At 32.4% G+C, this 25,890-nt stretch overlaps 1 protein-coding gene across 3 annotated transcripts; it reads right to left on the reverse strand.

The window, feature by feature from the left end:
• Window positions 1-88: 88 nt before the first annotated feature.
• Stim (stromal interaction molecule) lies at window positions 89-25,368 on the reverse strand. 3 transcript variants are annotated; one of them, XM_065345031.1, is made up of 14 exons: window positions 24,930-25,368; window positions 24,709-24,851; window positions 12,481-12,600; window positions 9,265-9,377; window positions 8,688-8,803; window positions 7,828-8,000; window positions 6,178-6,330; window positions 5,930-6,097; window positions 5,205-5,305; window positions 4,968-5,131; window positions 4,724-4,786; window positions 2,649-2,793; window positions 2,344-2,500; window positions 89-2,254 (listed from the first exon to the last, which is right to left on the reverse strand). In XM_065345031.1, the coding sequence occupies exons 1-14, from the start codon at window positions 25,099-25,101 to the stop codon at window positions 1,958-1,960; spliced, it is 2,085 nt and encodes a 694-aa protein (XP_065201103.1). In that variant the 5' UTR covers window positions 25,102-25,368; the 3' UTR covers window positions 89-1,957. The 3 variants fall into 3 exon arrangements, 2 of the variants coding, with proteins under 2 accessions (XP_065201103.1, XP_065201104.1); XR_010556268.1 differs by lacking the exon at window positions 89-2,254 and adding an exon at window positions 2,916-2,937 and having other exon boundaries at window positions 2,359-2,500; window positions 24,930-25,367; XM_065345032.1 differs by lacking the exons at window positions 89-2,254; window positions 2,344-2,500; window positions 2,649-2,793 and adding an exon at window positions 3,161-4,106 and having other exon boundaries at window positions 24,930-25,366.
• Between the last annotated feature and the right edge of the window lie 522 nt (window positions 25,369-25,890).

Raw genomic sequence — 25,890 nt, forward strand, 5'->3', positions numbered from 1 at the left:
AAAAATTTCAATTTTATTTTAAGATACAGCAAGCAGCATCCTTCAATCACAATTTTTTCAAGTTGAGTGGAATGAATAAAATACAGCGTCGCGGTAAGATATCAATTATAATTCAGATCAACTTCGAGTACACAATTATTCATAATTAAAGGAGTTTTCTAGTTGCCTATATGCATCCTAATAATACTTTAAAAATGACAAATGAATTACGAACAACAATAATTTAATAACAAATTTAGCATGAATAAAAAAATTATTACAATTTCAATTTTCACACGCACAAGAATCAATCATCATTCACAAATAAAATGAGACTTTCTATCACAAAAGCGTAAATACAATACCCTATTCACAGATTTAAATTAAAATCAAATACGAAACGAAAACGCAATAATCATATAATAATAACGATATACTACATACTTCAAGTACCTAAATAATAATGATTATGAGTTATGATTAAAAGGTTCAAAAATTTGCATTCAGAAATGAGAAAATACTTAAAAATAAGAAATTTTTTACATTAGGTACTTAAAAATAAGCACATACAAAACAACATGAACAAAAACAATAACACAGAACATTTAAAAATGCCTTCTACAAATCTTACAAAATGATATATTATTAAACAAGGTAAGTACTGAGGCTTTTACTTTACTAGCTGACGCATACATAATAAATAAAAGCATTTTTATTAGGAAACAATTTATTCAAAATAGTTCTTCATTCGAGTAAAAAACGATTTTCAAATTCATTCAAATGCAAAATATTCAAAGCTAATGAAAAAAATTAATATATAAATTTGTTTCAGTCCAATAACTGTATCACTTCAAGTTAAATTTGACTTGAATGAAATAACACAAAATTCATTTTTTTGATTACTGTACTGAAAAATTTAGGGAAACATTTGAAATGTCAATACATAATTGGGGAAAATAACTTTGAGCATGTAGCTATACTATAGCAGTATAGCTACAAGATCTAAGGAAAATAATCAATAAAAACAAGGGACAATAAATATTCAGCAATACAGCTTTTGAGCATGGATCACTCGCTTGGTTCAAATTTTTTTTTTTCATTTTCATTTTCATACTTCAGATAATTATACCTAAAATAAGTTGTCATTTCTATTGAAAACCTATGCCAACGTACGCTCTATTTTGTCCAGATAATCTACGAGATGAAAGCACTACATCATTGATCGGTTAACCACTGAATATTGTTTCAAGTATTTTGGTTAATAGGATAATTGATCGAGTTTCAGCTGCTCTCTTGATCCTTATTCCTACCCATTAAGAAACCTATTTCAGATTAAATTTGCAAAATCTTCTCTAAGTTGCCGAAACTGACACAAGAAGAATAAGCCTTACTAGAGAAACTAAAAAAATTATTTTAAAATTGAGACGAAGAGAAATTTATCGTCCGAAAGTGTAATTTTACTTTACTAGATTCGATTTTAATTTACATGGAAAACTAAGAAGAAGTAAAATAACAGTTTTCCATACTACATAAAATTCACTTATAACAAACTTTCAAAAAATGCACAAAATTTCAGTTTTTGGAAGAAAATTATAATTTTGCAAATGAAATATTTAAAACCAAATAAAACTCGATCAACTACTCAACCAATCGTTAAAGATCAACTATAGAATAAACGAATAACAACCTTATTTAACCATTTAGGTGTTTTGACAAATCATGAAAATTAATTATCTCTATATCTCGTGATGTAAATCTTATAAAAAAAGAAATTGTTATTAAAATGAAATATCACAGATAGTTAATTTTGAGGAGATAATCCGCAACTTATAAACTACACAGCAACTGAATTACAATTCAAACCACACTTCAGACACATATCACAACCAAAACACCTGTTCAATTTATACGATTGAAAAATACATATAAACGTTCTTCTGACCAGAGAAGCTCGATTTAAAAAAAAACATAACGAGACTCACTCGTGTTTTAAATGTATAGATGATTGGGAATTATTAGCCGAAGAATTTTTAGAAATTTTGCGAGAAAATTTCGACAAAAATTTATTTTTATTTTTTTTCTTCGTTGATTCAGAAACATGTTCTTCAGATGTATTCGGATTAGAATCCGTTGAACCTGTTTCATCATCTATGGTCGTCGCGACCGAATGCGAATGGATTAATTCAGCTTTACGAGGAGGTCTTCTTATTTTTTGTATATAAGCTGCCGCTGTATTATCTAAATTATTCGACGAATGACTCTGTTTATTTGCAAGCTGCAACATTTTATAATATTCAATTAGAGTAAGTACATCGGATGCTAAGAGCAAACATACATCAAAACTCATTTTAAATTTGTATGTACCTCTGATTCGAAAGAAGATCCATTTTGATCTTCTGTGAAAGACCTAGTAATGCTACGCCCTGTTCGAGCAGGAAAGCTGGCTGGTATATCCTTTTCTTTTTCGCGCAAATTGGAATGTATGGGTAGAACAGGGTTACTTCTGCGAATATCTTCAACACTGAAAACATCATCAATTCAGTACACCTTCAAGATATTCACGGAAGTGTCGATGAATGAATGTCAAGTCAGTGAGCAACGAATTATCGTTGCCAAGAAATATTTTGCGAACATCCCCCGCATTGATAATAATCGAAAAATATACTCACTCGTTAGCACCTAAGGTAAATTGTACGTTTGAACGTAAGGAATCATCTTCTTCATCATGATCTAATTTCTCGCTATCCGATGTTTCTTGGCCCTCCGTCCAAGTATTGAAATTTTCGAAAGCTGCGCGGTCGGTAAACGATATACCTATGAAAAAAAAATCAAAACTATAACATGCATTTCGAAAATTTTTCAAAATCACCTCACATCGGAATAATTTACATTACGTTGGTTCTAATTTTAAAGCACTTGGCTAAAATAATGCTTACCGTAAATATGGCTTATATGTCACTTCAAGCAGCAAAGAAAAAATTAAAATATAAAATTATAAAAATCGTCATAATATCTCGACTACGTATTAAACTAATGTAGGCAGAGTATTTTTCCATGATTTTCAAAAATTCAAACCGAACAAAAAAATCATTCAAAACTCGAAATATTTTCAATTTTAAATCGCTAGTTTACCAATTTCAACAGCATTACATCTTCGATTACAATCAATTTAGAAATAAAATCATAATCACAAATTTATTTTGAAAAAAAAATCAATTTTTTACAAAATTTACAACAGTATTATACTTTTAAAAGTAAAATGCTAAAGCTTATAAATAATGACTTCAATTATTTTCATAAGAAGCTTTTAATACGTAAATTACAATAGTACAAAATACGCGCATGCGATGCGACATCAAAAGAAAACCATGCAATTCAACGATGCGAACTTTTCGTAAAAATAGTCATTTGAGCGATTACCAATACACTTCAATTTAAGATCTAAAACCGTGTGTAAATTTTTTGAGTTGAGCGCAGAATGAAGCAGAGCTTGAAAAATTTTCAACAACCATGCTAAAAACAACTTTACTACACCAAAATCTACTCCCTATAATGCTATCAAAGCATGCTAATAAAAAAGCCAATACTTATTTTAAATTATCTTTCAACGCAAATTTTTTAAAAATGCAGGCAATCGCATCGAATACCCAAGTATAATGAAATTAATAATCTCAATATCAGTAGCACCGCATAATACAAAACAGGTACATTAAAACACTAAATTAAAAAAAAATTTTAAAAAACATCAATTTTGGAAGAGGTAACATCAGTTGAGAAAAAAAATCAAGGAAAATTAGATCTGCGTAAAAAAGCGCGATCGAAAAGATAACAAGAGAAAAAGTGATCTCCCTTTGTCATCTTTCCACTTAAAAATACAATAATATAAACATACAACAAAGGGAAAAAACTCAAATCACATCAAATGAATACAATTATTTCGATGTGTTGCTCCTAATACGAGTAACTATGTTTTAAGGCGAACTCAAGCGAGCAAGCAAAACCATAATTCAATAAACTACAATAAATAAAACTCCTGAAAAAAATATACATCCGCTTTAATAAATTAAACTTCTCGCGTACAATCATTCATAGAACATCTCCAAAAGAAACACAGTTCTAGTTGTGACCTAAACAAAATATTTCTTCAAATAGTACACATATTTGGCAACATTAAAATTAAATCACCAAAACCCCGAACATGCTTAAACATAATGGTAATACTGTTGAAATTAGCTCGATACACGAAACCCTTCGATAAAAAAAGTAACCCGTTTTGTTAGCAATCAATTTCATAGTCGTTTAATGATTCACAGTAACACCCTTAAGTCAATAAAAGTGAAATGAAAATGACGCGAGTGAATTTTTGTTTAATTTTTACGCCACCATCATAGGCAAGTGAACCCTGCAGAGTTCAACATTACATAGATATATTTTCAATGAAATAAATTTAATGCCTTCGTTGTTAGAAAAGCCAAACGATAATTTACAAAACAACATGAAGCGTGTTAAATACGATAGAGTCACCTACATTTGAACTTTATCAACACACAAAGGAGGAAAATCGTACATAAATCAAATTCAAAAAAGCTAAAACGCCGAGTTAATCATTAAAAGCTACACCGATGAACTTTTTTCGTAATAAAATAATCAATATTATGAAATTTCAAATTCAAGCATTAAATACATTCAATTCGAATAACTTAGAAATAATCGAACTATGTTAATTAATTCGTAATTTGCTTACCAGTTGGTACAGAGTAATTACTGACAGTGTCATCTTCTAAATTATCTTGACTACTCATACGACCTAGGAAAAAAATTCCATAGAAAAGCTCACATTAATTAATGAACTTTGAAGTGTCAAGATATCTAACAATGACATCGTAGTAAAGATTCTTTACTATCCAATATGATTTCAAGGTTTGAGAATAGAAAATATAAATTTTCAACGAATAAACTACGAGTTCGATTTTAGAATAATAATTTACCTCTAAAGCCGAGATTTCGTCCATTAACTGAATTTCTATAGAGTACGCTTTCCAGATACCCTAATCCTTTATTATTAATAACATTGAAGCCGCACAAATTTTCTATTTGTTTCCATCTGTGGACTCTTTCAGCTAATTCTTGAGTAACTTCGTTCAACGCCGTTCTGTAATACACAAGAAATAATTTGAAAATCGTAGAACGAACAAATAAGTTCAAAATTAAGGAATCCACCTTACCTGGCATCGACAATACTTCGATCAACGTCATCGATTGATTTACCATGCGTCGATACGAAAGCTCCGACGAGACTTGATCTTTTTCTTTTTAGTTTTTCACACTGTAATAAATATGAAAAAGTGAATACTTCGTTTGAAAATTTCAACAAAAAAAGAAAGCAGATGTTTAGAATTAGTCGTTATAAGATCTAGCTTTTTATATTAAAAGAATAAATTCCAATGACACAATAAATATACTCAAATATTTCAAAAGATGGCATAAGAAACGACTGATCAACGAAAAGCACACAAGGCAGCCCTCATCTCTAAATTTAATCTCAATTATACGACCAATAAGTGCCACTTAACTTTCAATTCTTTCGTAATGTTTTTTTTCTCTCTTTTTCAGGCAAACCATCTACAAATTTTTTCCCACTACATTCAAATAATCGATAATTTTCCAGCTTTAAAACAACCAAATGAAATGAACCATGCGAGAACTTTTCACCAAGGTCAAATCGTTCTCCCAACAGAAAAAAATTTCAGGTACTAATGAATCTCGTTCAATATGAAACATTGGCGTGAAATGCCAATTTTTCGCGCTGATAGTGATTTCTAGATACACGTGAAAAAAAAGTTATTTTCGCGATCACACCCATCGTCAATTTACAATCGAGCAATAATTCTACGCGATCGAATTCGTGGAAAGAAACAGCTAGTTCGATTAAGAAAACAAATGTACGTACAGCCTCTCGAGCTGTTTGTAGCTGCTTCTCAGCTGAGGCTTTTTTCAAACCGTAAGCCTTGTTTTCGATTTCATGAGTAAGCTGCAACCATAACTGCAATGCAGGTGGCGGGGACCAGTATCGATCTACTAATTCTCCTTCGGCTCGTTGTAATGCGTTTCTCAGCATCTATTGGCAATACAGAAAAATGAATTTCGTTAATGTAAAACGTAGGTTCCATAAAAACAAGAACAATGATTCAAACGAACCTCGATTTCAGCTTTTAGTTGAGTCGTTTCTAAGCAACAATTGGAGTTATGAATTTCGGATCCATCGCCTGATTGTTCTTTCAGACGTTTTTCCAGATTTTGTTTTTCAGTTGTGACGTTTTCTTGTTCTAGTTTGGCGCGTTCCAATTCTTTCTAAAATGGCAAAAAAAAAATATATTTCAATATTTAAAAACGATTAATTTTATTCGAATAAGTATCCAAAACTAACAGAATAGTCACATCACTTCTTAATAAATGCTGGATAATTCATGCCACTTTTTTAGAATTCATTCATCTCTGAAACCTCTCCAGAAATTCAACTCAAAAATAAATAATTTCAGTTGATATTAAATTCCCTCGTATAAATACTCGTGATTCAATTTCCTCTTCCTTCAGCGATGACTAATACATAAAGCTATGACATTTTCCTCTAACATTGTGTCACCATATTTGGAATTTCGATAAAAATGTCGTCTCGTCCGCGTAATTTTACAAAAATATTGTACTTTAAATTCGACCACAAAGAATCAAAGCGAAAAAATTTTCGGTAATTATTATTGGCAAATTACTAAGATGAGGCGCTTCCAAACGTACGTAGGTCTAGGTATATTGAATCATGAATGAAAAATTTTCTAAATAAACATTTCCATCCTTTCGTAGTAAAATAATATTTGTAGACTCACTTCATATAAAAATTAATCCTCGTATACCATTCCTCTTAATTCCGCTAGTAAATATTTACACTGCGGAGAATTTCTTTCACCTGATTACTATTTATATCACGAACACACGCGTTTCGCTTCTTTTAAATTAAAACTGCACTATCATTGAACGTTTAAATTAGAAGCAATAAATTTTTGTCGAGAGTAATACAGTTGAAAATTTTTCAAAAATATCAAGTAGGTAGGTAAGTAAACAAATTAAGAGTAACGAAAAATTATTTTTTCAAAGAGAGAATAATGTAGCAAAGAATAAACAGCAATCCTGGAAGATCCATAATAATTCTGACAATTTCCCATTATCAAACTAAGGTATCAAAAAGAAATCTTGAAAATATATTTGATTCAATTTTTTTCGAATGATATCAATACCGATTCCCATACTAACTGTTGCGACTGGACATCCGGATGCTAATACATCAGGCACCTTGCGAAAAACTTTCGTTCCATTTCGCGAATATAAAATCAGCACTCATCTTATCATCAAATCGAATCAAGTCGAAAAAAAATTCCGATCAAATTGCGAGAAAATAAATACAGAAAAAGAAACATAAAATCAGACATTTTAAAATCGCAATAATAACATCTTCTGAACATCTGTACGTAATTCCCGCCTTTACATGTAAAACTTTGACGTCATCGTCACATCGAGCTCAATATGTACCTAATTAATTCAATGAAAATGATAAAAAAAAAAAAAAAGGAATATCGCCTCGCCAGCACATCAACTCAACTTCCTGCAGGTTGAAACTTTCGACTTTCATGCAAAAATAATTTCAATTATAATAATGAAGCAAAGAAAAATAGTTTAAAAAACAACAGAAAACCAGCTCACAATATTAATACGAAGACGTCGTCGTGACAAAGTTTTCGTTAGAATACGAGTACGTCGAGGTCAATACACATCTGCATACTTCTACTAAACACCCACCTGTAAGTTTTTCAAATCCAATTCGGCTTTTTGTAAACTTTCCATGTCTTTCATCATATGATATAAACGATTAGTTGAATTTCTACTGCGACGGTATCCGTAATAGCATCCAATCAATGCGGACATTAATAATGATATTAGAATGAGATCCTTCAAATAATTAATATTGTCAGCTGAAATAAAAAAATATTTCAAGTATAATTAGTTACATATAAAATCAAATAACTTATCAGATTTTGTATCGAATTAAGATAATTTTCTAACATTTCAATCGAATGAGAAGAAAAGGTGGTAAGTTTCTTTGTTTTATTTCATTAAAAACGTCTTCTCGAGAATTTACGATTACGATGATCATTACTCATCGATATTTTTCAATAGCACAATCGTTCGAATGATCATCTATGTAAGCTAGGTAATAGGTACTTATAAAGAGGGTTCGAACCTAATTAAATATTTGTTTAACGTCTATTCGCATCGCATTAGCGAATAATCATACGAATACATTACACGTTAAAGTTTTCAGGTGGAGGTTAAAAAATCAACTTCCTCGCTAGTTTAATTTTGTGCAAAGTTTAAGGTACCTAGACCTACGTTATACCACGAATACTAGGTAATAGGCGTACATTTTGGAAATTTATCACTTTTTAAAAGTATCTATGTTTACAGAGTACATGCATCGATAATTTTGCTAATCATTTGCCTACACAGAAGTAATGCTCGATCACTGGACAGTTATAAAAATACAAAGGAATAGTTCTCACGAAGAATATAGTAATATACAGATACAGAAGTAGGTATCTAGAAAAAAAAAGTAAAAATAAAACGACAAAAAGATAAAAAAAAGGAAAGTTCGCTGTTACCTTTCGGTGGTCCAAACAAGACAACATCCATAGCCTTCAGCATAATTTTCTGCTTATGAATAGGATCTTTAATTCCAAGGACATTGGTTATATACTGTCCATTGCCACTGGCTAGCCTGTACAATTCATAAAAATTATCGTACTCGAAATAATGTACTTATGCCCCGTAAAAAATTACGATAAAATCATCAGGCGTGATAGAATACGTATGTTAGCTTGATAATATTATTTTGACAGTTTAGACGCTATAAATACTTCTCGCCAAGACTTTTTCGCTGAATTTTGCACAAATCAGGGGTGTAAAATGAGAAAAAAAGTAGCGAAGCCGTTGCCTGGAGAAGGTCATATCATTCAAACACAACGTTTATTTCATAATGATGGCGAAAAATTTTCATGGCTCGGGTATCAGCAGATCTTATTTTCATTCACGCGTACATCATTCAGATTCACAGTTCACAGTGTGAACACTACACATACACTTAATATGATTTTTTCATACACGATGCAATACCTAAGTACTTATGTAGCCTAAGTAGTTAGGTACCTAAGATGAATTCAATTTTTCATTAATCATTACCTAGGCAAATGTGCACCGGTGACTCTTTTAATTATAAACGAAGGCACGTATTGAGGCAGTTCTACATTTGCCGATAACCATTCGGCTGTCTGTTCCACAGTCCAGTTGTGCACCTAAATCACAAATGATCGCGTACGTTATTATTGTGGTTATTAATTCGAAATCCAGAACTATGTATCTAGGTATTCATAAATGTATTTAAGATATATAATTAGGTACCTATCTATGTCTAACAATAAGTAGGTACCGAAGTGGTTAATTCATTTATGTGTATTGAAGACGAATTTCATATTTATAATTTTCTTATTGACATTGAAATTTTTATTCGTAACATCGAAACTAAAAATTGTTTACGAACTAGATTTTCGTTTCCTATCGAGTCAAGTGTTGCGGTGTAATGACGACACGATTTTGTTTATTCTATCTACATGAATGTACGTACGAGTTTGGTAGGTGCAGACGTTGCATTAGAAAAAAAAAAAAAAAAAATACGTAACGTACTATGCCATGTGTAAGTGGTTGTGGTTTCTGTTTATAATTTAGACGTTAAATCAAATCGATTTTCAATTTTTTTCTTTCTGATAAATGCCAAACCAATACAAGTTGATTGAATACCATTCAAGAAGGCAAAAATTCAACCAATCTCCTCAATTTTCAATATTACGCTCCTTCTACTTGTCCTTTAGAACTCTGAAATCGAATAATAAACTATAGATCTATATAAAAGCTGAGAAATGATGAAAACTAAAAATCTTTCGAGTAAGAAAGACAAACTAAGAACGAAACCAAAATTGAATCTCAAGTTTTCAACACACAAAAGCAGACTTTTCAGGTAGGTAAAACATACAAGGGAAGTTTCAAATATTGATTAAAATGAGACAATGTAGGGGTACGTTGAAAATTTGAATAGATTTTTTAAATTTCACCGTCGAAACGATCTTCAGAAAAGATTAGAAATGACGATAATGATACGATAATTCGAGGAATCGATAATTCAACAAAATACTGAGAACGATCTCGTCTCGATGAATCAACAAAAATCAAACTCTGATTTGGACCCCACTCGTATGAAAATTTTAAAAAACTAATAAGTGCTTCACGTGAAAAACCGAATACCTACTCTAAACTTCCATTTCCTTAAATCATAATTTAATTTTCCTCAACTTCTGATTTTTCTAACACAAAAGAAAATTTTCTGGTGAATCAACTCAACACCCATATTTTCTTTACAAGAGGTGCAGGGAGAGGATTCACTTTCTATCCTCAAAAATGCATCGAGTGTACCTATTAAAATATTCTAAACAAATCAAATTTGAATGTTACCAAACCAACTATGGTCTTTGCGGGGCAAAAATGTTTAGATCTACTGTAGATTATTCGATAAAATCGAGACAGCGTTGTCAGTATTTTTCACTTTGATCAAACTTTTTTCTGCCACCTCCTCTCTTCCTAACAAAAAAGGTAACCAAACTACAGAAAATCGATTGAATCGTACAATTGAAAAATCGAAAGAGAACACAAAAATACACTACTAAGTAGGTCGAATTTTGAGCATTTGAGCGCTGAATTTCATTTTTAAAGTTTTTGGCGAATTTTTAAAAATTCAAATTTTGCTGAATTTCCATCGAAAAATCAAAATTAATTTTTTTATCAAAACTTTCAGCAATCTTTTTGGATTTTCCTGTGTTGAAATAACGCAGAGTTTCATTTTAGTCCTTTTCACAACAATTTTTTTAAAACCAGAAAATCTAAAAATTTTCCGGAGGCTGCAAAATGCCTTAAAACTAGCGCACCAATCGAATCGAGAGACAAGGCATATGTCTAGAAACAAGTTTTTTTTTTTCTACTCTAACTTTACCAAAATGTTGATCTTTTTCGTCGAAAATTATCCACCAAAATTTTAAAAACTTCAAACATCTAAAATGACATTCTCAACACCATGTACTCGTATTTGGCTTGATGTTGTACTTTTTGATGCTCTTCTAATTTTTCTCTGTTTAGAACCAAAAATTTCTCTCCCATGTTGGAATCCTTCACTCGAGAAAGAATTCATTTTTTCAAATTTTTTTTCGATCCAAAAGACTAAAAGTATCCTGGATAATGCAGCTGTCACCTGCAGCGTTTGATTTTCTCTCCTCGATAGTGTTCTCGCAGAAACCAAAAATTTTAGTAAGCAAGACACAAAAATATAAAATTCAACATTTTGATTGGAAACTTAAAATTTTGGATAAGTACCTCTACCTATCATGTAGAAAGGTCAAAATAATGCGCTGATAAGTCGTTTAAAAGTACACGAGGCGAATAGATTTTTCGTTGTTGAAAAAAAGTGTATGGAAATGATTTATGATTCAGTGCTTAAACTGCAAAATTTTCATATCTCTAAAAACGATTACATTTTGAACTGTCTCCTTTTTTGATAAATAAATCGGAAACCGAAATCCAGATAAGTATTTCCTGTGAGCAAGCTTTCCGCAAGAGAATGAATTTTTTTATCAAAGAGGCTAAAAAAAGTAACAAAAATTTTTCCACTACACATGAAAGCGATGAATTATCGCTAATCGCTATTACTAAAATGTTAGCCATCACTCAATCGCCATTTTTTCGATGAGTTTTGAAACTTATTCCACCAGATCACTCGCGTTTTATACGTTACGAGTACACATCGAGAGGATAGGACACAATAAACAAAACCTTTTAGCCACTGTCACTACACAAAAAAAAAAAAAACAAACAAATAAACGAGTCAAAAATTTTTAACTGGTTAAACTCATATTCACGCCATTATTTGAACACCGAACACTGTGCACTTCACAGGGTCACTAGTGACACGAAAGAATGAGACGAAAGATTTTTCGACGAGGATTTGCAACGTGATTTTAAATACACGAATGATTTCTTTGCGAGAAAAGAACTGATTATTTTATTCGCGATGATAATGAAAATGTTACCAACACACGACACATTACATTGTCTTGGCCAAGGTAAAAAACTTGACAAAAAAATTACCTAAGTACAAACGCGTGAAAATTTATTCACCGAATACATCAACCGACCAAATCACAGAGGATGTTTTAAAACAAACGAGTACGAGCGCAGAAAGAAAAAAACCGAAAAATTCGAACGTACACGAACACAGTTTTGAAAAATGAGCGAAAATATTCGAAATCAATTTCATAAAAACCGAATAGGTAAATAGGTAATACCGCGTAAACTTACTTCGGATTTGACCCAAGCTTCCCAAAGTTCTTTAACTGAAATATGCATGTCGTCATTTTTGTGAAACGCTTTCTGTCTTCTTTCAGCTCCATTTTCATACTTAAGTTCTTCTCTTAAAAACTGCAACAGACAAAAATATAAAATCTTACTAAATATTGCGCTAATCTTGAATAAAATTTCACGCAGCATTCCCCACACTTGGCGAGTTCTGAGCGGAAAACAATTATAAATGCCAAGTGGCGGGGAATTAATTAATGCGTACACAAATCTGTATTCAATTGAACATTACGAGTATTAACAATAAAGTATTAAAATATACCCCGCTTATATAAACATTGTTTCTATTCTACACAATGCGTACATTTAAAAGATGGAATTTCAACCAATCAAAATGATTACTATACAAGTAGTGAAAGTTGCCAAATGATCGTTCGAACTTTGACTTACTTCCAATGGTTGATACATTAAAAATCACGCTACTCGAGATGGGCAATTAATTACTCACACACATGGATTTTTGAAAATAACAAGTAGGTATTTACATAGATGATTTAAAGTATTATTTTCGAGTAGGTGCGTGTACCTACATAATGTACAATGTGCCAACGCCTTACAAAGTTTCCTCTCGCTCATTTCTTTTTTTTTCAGTAAAGTAAGTAAATTCCATTTTTGATGAAAATAAATCAGAATCAAAAATGCAACCAGTCTCATCGCGTACAACTCGAGTCGGGTCATAATTCATTTGCCACGAGATGATTGTTGAAGAACGAACAATGAATGTTTTATAATTATCTACGAATTAGAATCGCGTCAAAAACATTTCATTCATTGAAATTCATTCGCGCGGTCGTTTCGAAAATGTTTGTAAACTCAAAATTCATCAACTCCTCGTCGCGCACATTCACCAAAAATTGCACATGTGCTACCCACGAGTCGTTGCGATAATTTTATAAAAAATAAATTGAGCGAAATTTTCCCGCTTCGAGGCTGTGTTGGTTTGGAACGAGTATTTCACGGGGAATTTCTCGAAACACCGATAGGTACCCAAAAATACTATTTGACTTCGACACGTTTCTCTGCAAGCTTTTTATAGGCGATTCAAACGAAGAATTTAGAATGTGTTTTTATTAATTTAATAGCGAGTAGTGATCCAAAGAAACCCACACTCGCGTCGTCGCAACGTTTCGACATTATTCATTAATCATCGCGTTTTTTAGATTTTTCGTGAATTTCATCGAGTAGGTAAACATGAGATCGCCTGAAAAAATAATACAAAGATGTTGAATTTTAGGAAATTGGCAAGATGATGAGTTGATAACCTTTTCGAATCAGCCTACTGCAGCTTTCCTATACCTATATGCGATGAGCATGAAATGAATTTTACAACCCGAAGGAGGATGGAGCTACACCAATTTAAGGTGAAATCTCCTCACATGATCCCCCTTCCCCTTCATTCAGCACATCTAACGGAATTTCTCAAGTGAAAATCATTATTTTTCACAACTTTTCCAAACATATCCAGACAATTTTTACTCCCTCCCAATTTCTTGAAACATTTTTTCATTTTTGTGTTACTCAGAGAACGTCACCTGACATTTTTCAATTTCAAAGCAATTACGAACACTGAACGAAGCGACGACAAAAGCTCTCGAAAATTTATACTTACAAATTCACAAAATAAATTCCCATCATAACAATATTATTTTTGATGTAAGAAGTTGATTTTTATTGGCCTTGACATGTTTTAAATTTGAACAGTAACTTTTTGTGAAAATTTCAATTTTGAAAAAAGAAAAGAAAATTGGACCTAACGAAGCGAAGGAGAAAGATTTTGAAAATGCATCGACAGAAAACTCGAATACCTTCGTTGGTCCTTGCAATTCTCCAAATACACACGAACAGTAACAGTAAGTAATTTTCTAATAATTTTAGTAAAGAAAACCATTGACCCAACCCAAGGGAAAAGACGGCAATAAAGCTCTCGAAAATTTATAACTCAAAAAACTATTTAAGATCATTTTTTATACAAATAAAAGTTCATTTTTTTAAGCTCTGACATTTTTCAAATTGGAACAATAATTTTTTAGAAATTTGAATTCTGGAATACAAAAGAAATTTTGGAAAATACGGGATTCGAGAAGTAAAACAACGTTACTTATTTTCATGAGAAAAAACTGTTTTTTCTGGCGGTAATCTAAAAGGAAAAAAAAACAAATCACAGAAGCCTTTGAAAACCCATAAGTTAGGTAGTAGGGTAAACACAGGTAATATGGGGTACATAAGTTCAAACTCTTCCTGAATGGAGAGAAATTGATGAAAAATGAAAATTTTTGCGACATTCGAAAATTCAAACATTTACCCATCTGTGATAAAAATTGTGGCCACTAAAAATCATTTTTACTACAAATATTTAAAATTTTTTTTTTTGAAAAAAAAGTTCAAAATTGACGTTTTTGAAAAAGTGCAGGTAATATGGGGTACCAATAAAAACTACAATAAAATGACTCTTAAAAAGCCAAAAAATATTTTTTCCCCAGTTTTTACATTTATGTCACGCACAAACCATGGTTTCCCATGATTTTTTTTATAATTTTTTGATTTTTCGAAAAAATTGTTGAAAATTTAACAAAAAATGGCAGATAACATGAAGTATTTGTAAAAATGAAAATAAACGAATAAAACAAACAGGAAAAATGATTTTTATTCATAATTTTTACACTTGTCAGTCTTTCAGTTCTTTTTTAGGCATTTTTGGTTCAGAATATGTCAAAAATCTGCCAAAAAACTAGGTACCCCATATTACCAGCATGTGAAAATTTCAACGCCAAAAATGTTTTATTTTTTTTTTCAATTCAGAAAAACAACTCACTGAAAAAGTAAAGTATGAAATAGATAGTAAAATCATGGCTCTTTCCGGCACTCTACTTGAAATTTCAAAAATATATATATATTTTTCGCGAGAATGTTCAAAAACTTGACGTATCTGTTTTGGAGTTGCATGAAAAAGTCACCACCGACAAATAGGGTCTGATCAGATCATCTTAGAATCATTTAAAAACACTCCTTAAATTTTTTCCTATTGGATAGCACCCATAGAATACGAAAAAAGCGGGTTCCCCATATTACTAGCAACCCCATATCACCTGATTTTACTCTAGTAAAAATGAAACTAATTCCAGGTGTATTCAAATATACGCATTTTCTAAATTTTCACTACTTTTCAGCCAAGACTACCCAAAAATCACTTCTTTTTCAATACTTTCACTACCATACATTTACGCTCGATTATTAAACTCGCGATGGTTTTTACAAGTTGAATATCATATTTGCTGTATCATGCTCTTAAACGAAAGAGTAATTAGTCAAAACTTGACGAATTACCAACCAATTTGCTGATGAAAAAAAATTAAGAATAGATCGGGTAATGCTTCGAGGAATCAATGACCTTTAATAACTTCGTTTTAAATCGATTCTCGCGAACGGAATAGGGACAGCATTGTATAAAACTTTACTTCCAAGTCTTGTTTCGCTTATATCGCGTTGGTGTACGAGTCAAAAAATTGATTATCGATGTGCATTATGTATTGTTTTGTTTTTCAAACGAGGTGATTATATTATTTATTGTGTGAATTCATAAAGATGCGGCAAATTAGTCTCAAACGATGATCCATACCGGACCGGTATTGTTAATAATTGTTATTCAAAGTCGCCTACAGAACCTGGCGCAATATTGTGACCGACAAATTAAAATCAATTCATTCCGTTTTAGAATAATATATAGTTTCCCAGTTCGAGACATTTAAAAGATGAATAAATAGGAAAGATCAGGAGTCAATGGATTTGAACCACGCTCTGCTACCATGAGATATTTAAACAGAGATGATGAAATCAACAGATCAGAAGTCTATAGATTACTAACACGCTCTCCTACCATAAGATACATATTTTAACAAATGATCAAATCAGATGTCCATCGATCAAAACTACGCACTGCTACTTAAGATTTAAATAAATTATTGAAAAAAAAAGATTGGTACATGAATGATATCCGAAACTTTCATCAAGCAAAAAATTTGAACAAAGACATCATTATCAATCAAATTCTAGCAACCACAAAGCCATTTAAGACGCATATTTTTGATAAGAGATTATTTTTCAAGAGCATTCTTTAGTTTTAGCTTATCTTACTCGTACATTTCACATTCTAATAGGTATCAATTACTCGTATTTTTCATTCTTCAATTCTCAATTAATTGACAACCCCTTCAAAGTTTAAATTATTTCATACATTTTTTTAAAAATAATACGCAACCATTGTTCAAAATCTAAAAATAATCGCATCTAAAATTTCTTACTCGATGTTTAACATTTTTTTTAAAACTTGAAATTTTTAGGGATTCTCTTATTAGACCAATATAAACTACATAAGTTTATGTACCTTCAGAAGAGGCATCACAAAATCAGAGCCCAGATCTAAAAAAACTCCACACAATCGTGGATCAACGTACGAGAAAGTCAACCCACTAAAGCCCACTCCATCAAATTATCGCATAACAGTCGGCAGCCATAAAAAGCCAAGCTAATGTTGCAATTTTTATCCGACGCATGAAGCATTGTAACAACGAACACACACTGAGTACGTCTATGTAACTAACAAACAATAAATCAAGGAACAAAAATTCACTTCCATAAACCACCTTTAGCATCGCAGATCAAGGTTCGCTAGTCGGTCGTGGCGGGATCGCGATTCGCGATACACGAGCGAGTGAGCGTATTTGATCGGAAGCACGGTCGCGGATAAGACAGAGACCACGGCCCGGTATCGACGACAGTTGTTACAGCTGACATTGAGCGATACATTTTTAATCAACTATACGCTACTCGTCGTACTCGTACATCATACGTAGACATACGATGAAATGAAATTTAGAAAAGGGGTAACACGTGGGAAGCTATAAAAAGACATGTGGGCGATGTGAATCTCCACAATCCGCAATAGTCAGATAAACTCTTTCTTCGTTTCGTGTATCTGTTTGCTAACATTTTTCTCCTTTCTTTCATCCAAAGTACATATATGAAAAAAAAAAAAAAAAAAAAAAAAAAAGGTACCAATATCAGGGAACAGGACGCAGATTTTTTCTTCAATCAGCCAAGTCCAATATGCGAGGAATCTCTTTCGAGCAATATCATAAAGAATACATGCAATTTGCAAAAAAAATTCCATCTTCAGATTGCCAACACGATCAAGGAAATCGTTATTCGTAACAGACCGTTAAAAGAAAGTCGCGAAAAAATCTCACACCACCTGCCAGCAAATCCGAATGGCCGATTATCGCGTAAAATAGCTTTTTTATAGCGCCCGCGGGTCCATTACAAACGCGGCTATCTATCTAAAGAGACGAGAGAATGGTGGAATGATGCCAATAAAAGTAAAAAGACGCGACAACCGCACGTCTTCTGCCTTCTGTGTGCCATAACAATGTTCAACTTAACGCTTCTCTATTAATACTGCCGCCGCGCCGCTCCACGCGACGACGATGGCATCTGACGTGGTCAGGTTCAGACTTCAGATTCTCAATCGGTCGGCAGTGAAAAAAATTACTTTCATACTCGGTAAACTCGCTAATTAAAATAGCACTCGTAAATTACTTCGGAAAGCTCATTCGTCTACGATAATCTTAAACCAAACAAACAAATAAACAAACAAACAAACAAACAATGGCGGAAATCTATATGTACGAGTACTAAATGTTGAATGCACTGTATAGCTGGCATATTTCTATTTTTAACGAAACAACTTTTATACAGCTCTTCTTTGTATGTAGTTACATAAGACCGCAGTATTATGATTATTTAGATATTTTAGAGTAATACTTGAAATATTTTCTTCGTTATTCCCCCCCCCCAAAGTTTCATCCCCTCTGCTATTATTCCCCATAAAACAGTTAATTGAGGTGTTACCTAATTTCGTTGAACTCTTTCAATAAAAGTTCAACTTTAAAAATAGCGCTGCAAGTGCGAGCTTTCATTGAAAATTACGTCAAAACTGCACTTAGTGCGAAATGTGGAAAATTTACCCTCTGATCACCTTTTTTTGTGAAATTTATCAAGTTTTATTGTACATACCTATACTACATACTAAAAAATGTAGTGGAAAAAATACTTTTTACAACATTTTCTAGTAGCGTATTACGATAAAAAGTGTAGTAAATACTACAAAATAATGACCAGACCAGGGAGCAACTTTACTAAATTTTACAGTAATTTTTATTAAACTAGTTTTCTCAATGCATCAAACAAGTTTAGCTTATGGTGCTACGTATTTTGTATTATGTACACTGTACAGATATGTAGGTAGAGGTGCCATTTCCAAAATGAACTCCCAAAGGAGAGTATGGATTAAAATTTTGAAAAAAAATTCGGACATGTGATACGTCTATTGGCATGTTTTTGGAGGAGTTAGGAGTTGAACGCGAATATGATATTGATTTTTCGACTGAGGCCTCTCTAAAGCCCCTAACACCCTTTAAATGGTCAAAATTCAACAGCCTTTATTTTTTTAATTCCATATTACTGAACCTAGCAAATGTTTATCGTAGGATCATTAACTTATTTTTTTTTAAAATATTCACAATTCCGGGCTAAATAATTAGTTAGTTACGCCGACATAGAATTTGATTAAAACGAGACAAAGGGATGGCTGTGTGTGAGAACCATTCTGATCGAAAAAGTGATGCCATATTATTCTGTTTCTCATATCTTCGAAAACTTGATTATTTTTTTCATCTATGTACTTACTTATCATACTTTATTGGACGAAATATTTATTTTATCAAACTTTTTTCAGAAACTTGGAGCAATAAATTCTTGAAATTAGGCGAGACTTTTGAATTTGAAAAAATAAATAAATAAATTCTCAACATTTTTGAGTGACACCGAAGTGTATTTTCAGATCTTGAATCGGAATTTCAAGAACTGGAAAAAATTAATAAATTACAAATCAGACTTCCTGACATTTTTTCGGACTTTTGAAAACATGAAAAAAAAATCTTTAAGAGATTCTATTAAGTAATGACATTTCATTATCAACTTTGAATCAAAACACATACATGATTCAAAACTTTCGTTAAAGAGGAGGTTTTACCATTTCATTTCTAATTTTTTGATATTTTGACTCGAAATAAGGTAAAAAGGAGCTTATTCAGTCTCCTTCGAGCATGCCCAAAAACTTTGCAAAATCCTCGAAAAAATGTTGAAATCCTACAGCACAATCGATCACATTTTTTTACTGCTGTCGCATGTGTCCCAAAAATTAATAAAATTAATGAATATGAAAAGTTCCCTCACTCTTATTCGAAAAAAATAAGATTGGTGAACTTATCCTTATTCTCTTCAATTGATTATTTAACATTTTGAAATCACTAAAAAATCAGTCTAAATTTGAGTAAATATTTTTTGAAATTATAATATTAATTAATATGTAATTACAATAGGGAACTCTGAAAATACGAAATTTTAAAAATTAAATCACAAATTATCTAATTGTTCAAACATTACCGCAATAATGTCTATTTTTACAGAAATTTTTTCGAGAAAACTTCCACCAAGCAAGTAATAAATATGGACGCTGCTTAGAACGAACACGCTACTTTTACGAAAATAAACCGTTTAAAATCGCTGAACGCATATTCCTCAAAGCTAACAAATTGGAATGCATTTAGATAATTACGGATACTAAAGAACGAACATACGAGTACTTATCTTCAAAATTTAATTACAGCTTTTTGTATTCAGTTGACACATTCTAACTCGACCTTGTAGATGTATTTGTAGTAATAATTTCGAACGAATGATTTTTTATTTTTAAATGAATAGTTTAAAATTATAATACCTATCAGAGATAAAGATCAAAGAAGCAAGCTCAAGAATGAACAACTGACTATTCGAAATACAGGAACAAGCTTTCGATTGATTTCAGATATTTTCCAAAATAATGTTCAAAAATCAGTGTTTACAAAATAAACTTTTGAGGAAAAATTGGTTCAAAGTTGTGTACGTGCTTTTCACATTTTTCAACAAAATATTCAAAATCGCAGTAAAACTAAGCATTCTACCGGGGTAAAAAACCTACATAGTACAAACAAGGGATCAAGGGACCAATGGACCCCCTTGACACCAGAATCTGTGATTCGAATGAAACTTGAATAAATGGATAGGTCGAAAGAGGATGTAAAAGAAAAACCATCCTCCAATTTTCAGCGGTTGTGCTGAAGTTTATTTTTCGATTTATGGCAAATTTTCGAAGTTTTTGTTATACAGGTAAGGCTGTCTGATCTGGCGTCGCCAGCCGGTGTGCCTGGTGTGCACGGGCACGCCTGTTCAAGTGTTCATTTTCCAAAACAAAAAAGTACCTACTTTCTTTTATGGCAAATTAATTATAAAAAAGTTTGAATTTGCAGTGTGGTTTGTTAAGTGATTGCACTGATCAATTAATAAACTAGATCAGAATCAATACTAAGCACAAAAATGACAGAATGAGAGACAAGAATGTTACCTAGACCAACATTCTTCACTAAAAATTTCTTTGGTAACATCAAAAACTCTTTTTAAATAAATTTCAATTTTGAATGTTATTTCTTGGTGCATCAACAATATTTTTCTTACTTTCATTTTTAAGCATTAGAGGTGTTCGAGCGCTCCACAGAATGCCACAGAATTAACAGAAAACGTAAAAAATTAGGGTTTTTGATCGCTCATGATTGACTCATATTAATGGAATGAAAACTGTAGATTGCTGTAATGCAGTTTAACAGCAAATAGTAAAAAAACTTGTACCGTTTTCTGTAATTGCTGGAGGTTTCTGTAACTTCGAACACCCCTATTGTTGGATCGGAATGAGAATTGGGGAGAGGGGGGGGGGGTGGAAATTTTGCAACTTGCAGTTTCATAATTTTTAAAATTGGAGCACCTGTTCAAATTGTTTGGAGTCGCCATTGCTGATAGGAGAGGCAAGTTCAAGAAATCGCTGAATTTCTCCAATGCAACGTAAGAATTTCAGCAGCTGAAATGTCGGTCAAAGGGTGAGTCTTTATTGCAAGCACTGATTAGTGAGAAGTAATAATATAAAATCATCGGCAAAAATTATTTCAAATAATCTTCAACAGCTGATTCCAAGCTGAAAACTAAAACCCAATTAATGAATTGATCCAGAAAGAAATCAACCTCAACTTTTTGGCCCTCAACGATTAAATCATAAACCCATTTTTTTACATGAAAGCTTTATCGTGATCGCGATTTTTCATAAGATTACTTCCAAATTGAACGATAACAGGAGTGAAATTTAAAAAATCATCATTTTAATTATTCATAATCTGCTTACTTTTACAAAAATTACCGAGATAATCTCATCCCGGAAAACAATCGCTGAAAAAACACACAAGATTTCATAGAGAATAAAAAATATGTATTTCGCAAAATACACGAAAAAATGATTTTCCATAATCACGTAATTTTCTGCGCTCAATAGTCGATTAAATTTTCTCACCTTTCGAACGAAACATTCGATACGAGGAGGTAATTAGATAAAATTTCACGCAATTTTTTTTTACCTCACATGCAGCGATCTCAAACGAAAACCAGTTCGTAGAGATAATGTTTAATCTGGGTAGGTAAGATACGACATCGTATATCATAAATGTTGAAATACCACCGTCGGTTGGTCTCGGTAGATATTTCAAATAGCCAAAACCAGTTGTAATGCGCGAATCCGAATCCATATTGTGGCCAATATAGGTACGAAATTCACGATTTCTCGACCAATCGGCTGATAAGTTTATAACTACATAATTTTATTCGCTACAAAATACGCTTTTCGTAAACTAACGGTGACAAAGAAATACCATTCGAGAAATTTACTGTTTTTTTTTTTTTTTAATCGTCTGTTCCGCAAATTTTCCACATTTCCGTTCTGAATTTTCAATTTGCATATTATCGATTCAGCTTACACACGGAGTATTCGGTATTGTAATTGGAAATTGGTACGGTCGTAATAGACGTACACGTCAAGCTTCAAATACCTATCGAGCGAGACACTATGTCGAACTTTTCGACTAATTTATCACGAAAATGATACGCTGATTACGAGCTCAGTCAGGTAAATGGATTTAGGAGGATTACTTTCGTGACCTTGGTACTGCTTCGAGTTCTTATACCATTGAATAATTATACCAAGGAATACGCCAAGTAAAGTGTACCTAAACCTAGTACCTAACTACGTCTCTCTCCAATTTGGATACTTTAAAAAAAAAAAAAACATTTTTCCATTTCAATTTTTTTCGTACGTCCAAAATTACACTACACAGTTGATTTTGATTATATTTTCATAGCAGGGTAAGTATGAAAGTATGGAATATTTTCCTCAACTACATTATACTCTCACTTGGAAAAAAAAAATGTTCCGGTTCATTTGTATGACACGAAATCTAATATAGGTACCTAAGGTACATATATAAGTAAGTAATAATTTATGAAGGAAAAAATTGTCACGGATCGATCAACATGGCACGTATGATCAGATAGAAATAAGTTCACGCAGGCCATAAATGTTTATAGAAGAAAAAACGATTAATAAGCAAAAAAGTGTCTCCTTATTTGAGGAATTCTCGGACGTTAACTTGTGTGCATATTACACTTTTGCATTGTTGACAACACGGCTACGCAAATAAGGCAAGGTCGAAGATTATATAGTTTGAATAACATTGTGTTATATGTAATACAGAGGCCGACAGAAGAACCGAATACATTAATACCATACGTAAATTCGTTGACTTTATTTAGATAATTGTTATTTTTCAGATCCACCTCAAATTTGGTTACCTATCCAGCGCGCAGAAACCCAAAACAATACGCGTCACAGGAGTCGATCATTGGATTGAATTTCGTTCTTGTAAGGAGTTTCTTACCATCGAAGAAAATGGAAAAAATTGATCGAATCGAACGCTTTTATAAAGATACAGGAAACAAATCCGGATTAAACGCACGAATTCGGCGTGAAAACAATTCGTCCAACATACACTCTCGTGTATTCGAAAAGGTCATATCGGCGTACAATTGTATCGAGTTAACCATTACAAATAACTGCACCTAACGTACGTCCTTGATCTCGTAATTTTGTATCTATCATTTTCAATAAATGAAAACGATACTAGGTCGTTCATCAATATTCCATCATGTCAACGGCATGGCATTCCTTTGAATATTTTTACATGGTAGAAAGCTGCTGTGGTTATTTGCAGATGAACGAAACATTTACTTAAACGGGAGCAATTGAGCAAACATTTGGATTTTGAGCTCAAATTTTCGCGAACATTATAAGCGAAATCACGGTGACGATACGTACATACCTACATACCGAGGGAATTCTTGACGGCAAAATTTTTGAAAACGTACTCGGCTCAGTATATTTTTAGATTCGATTAAAGCGGTTATGAATTTCACGACGCTAACAATAGAGGAGCACAGCAATCCAGTTTTTGGCCATGATTACCTGACTAATTTTGTTACATACTCGGGGAATATATTATACGAAAACCGAGCGTACCATTTTGCCAACATGGTAGTAACGGCGATTGTATAATTTCGAAATGTACGATATTTACGAATTGTTCGATAAACTATTGAAATGCATGCCAGTAATTCGTTGCGTAATGAAATTATGCATCGATGTGCCCGCGCACTGATTGCACATACGATGAGTTTGAAACGCGAAATTTGTTGGGATAAAAATATTCCAACAGTGAGACTGTCAACTTGTTATCAGTACTCGTATACGTCGAATTAAATATAAAACGAGATTATCGACAATTCGCATACGGTTAATTAAACTTAAACCATCAGACGTTACAATATGATGTACAAAAAATCAATTATTGTAGCATTCGCGTGACAGTGAGCATTTATTCAAGGAAAAGTACGCGAATAGGTCATACATCCGATGAATCCTTCGTCAATAGAAGTGCAAAATGGAAATTCTACACGAGCGGAATATTTCTAAAGGGATTGAAAATAGGTACGTCGAAAGCGACGAAATGAATGTGATAAGTTGACAGATGACGATAAAAGTTCATTTTTATGAGGTGTTTGAATGGTTACGATGCAAGCATTCTCATTCGGCTATAATAGTGTCCATTCTGTTGGTTTTAGTTAAAATTTGAAAAAATTTTCACTCACGTCATTAGATTCGGATAAATCCACGGCCCCATTGGCATCATCATCAAGTTGACGATGAAGTGCACGAATGGCCTCCAGACCTTGTCTATCTTCGGAGGTACGAATCAGACATGCCATATCATCGTAACAGCTCTCGAATAATACTAAAACAAAACAACGTATCAAATCAAATTTGAAGGGTGAAAAGGTACGAATACGATGAGAGATGTGAAGCCGCTTACTAGACTCGGAGTCATCTGCCCCTGATTGTTTTTCTGTAATGCTTTCTGCAGCAGGCTTGGGGACGTATCTGCTCGCAGATGGAAGAGCACCATTTTCACAGAACACTCCGACATTGAAAAACAATAATAATAAAAGGAAAAGCTTTAAATCACAGATGGATATTATTAACATGTTGACGAATAAATTACACTACATTCATTGTTATATGTAATTAGGCTACACCACCGAACATTCCGATCACCGTGATAAGCATATCATTGAAACATTTCGTTGAAATTTATCACTAATTTTTGTCGAACACTTCAATTAAAATTGTTTAAAATTTATTCATAATTATCGCTGACACATCATTGCACTCAATTGCACTCTTATAATAGAAACAACTTCCATAACAACTAATAAGCTATGAGTATCAAGTATGAGGTATGTGAAAAATAAAAAATTTCCGAAGGAAAATAATGAAAAAGTCAATCAATGTTACCTTCTCTTCAAGATTTAAATTCTCTGTCTGATAAAATTATTTTTTTGCCAAACAAACGGCAAACATGACTTAATTTTGCATGATTGGCCGCAAAAAGCGCTAAAATCGAATCAAATTAATATTTTAATTTTAAATAATTTTAAAATGAAAAAGACGCAATGAATAAAATAAAATGTAAAGAAACAAGAAAGTCAGGAAAGTAAGTACCTACTAGCTGAATTTATTTGTCTTCAAAATTTGCATTTTGCTCATTGCTGATGCCAAGTGATTGAAGACAAGTCAAGTCTAAGGTCTGCGGAATGCCGGAAAATTATCCAATAATTCGATAACCTGTACTTTGGTAGGCTTTTCATTCGGAGGAATAAGAAGGAACCTTCGCTTTTCCTCTATTCATACCTACCTAGATACTTAGGTTAAGGTACGTTACATTTCTGATGAATTTTCAATGTCCCTTCAGAATTGAAACCCGGTCAGAGGTC

This window comes from Planococcus citri, chromosome 1, assembly GCF_950023065.1.
Source record: "Planococcus citri chromosome 1, ihPlaCitr1.1, whole genome shotgun sequence".
Classification (NCBI taxonomy): domain Eukaryota; kingdom Metazoa; phylum Arthropoda; class Insecta; order Hemiptera; family Pseudococcidae; genus Planococcus; species Planococcus citri.

Coding starts and splice junctions, on each gene's coding strand:
- Stim (XM_065345031.1), bottom strand. CDS start 25,101: ATGTTAATAATATCCATCTGTGATTTAAAGCTTTTCCTTTTATTATTA. Junction 24,852..24,929: donor GGCAGATGACTCCGAGTCTA/GTAAGCGGCTTC, acceptor GTTTTGTTTTAG/TATTATTCGAGAGCTGTTAC. Junction 4,787..4,967: donor ACGAAATCTCGGCTTTAGAG/GTAAATTATTAT, acceptor TTTTTTTCCTAG/GTCGTATGAGTAGTCAAGAT.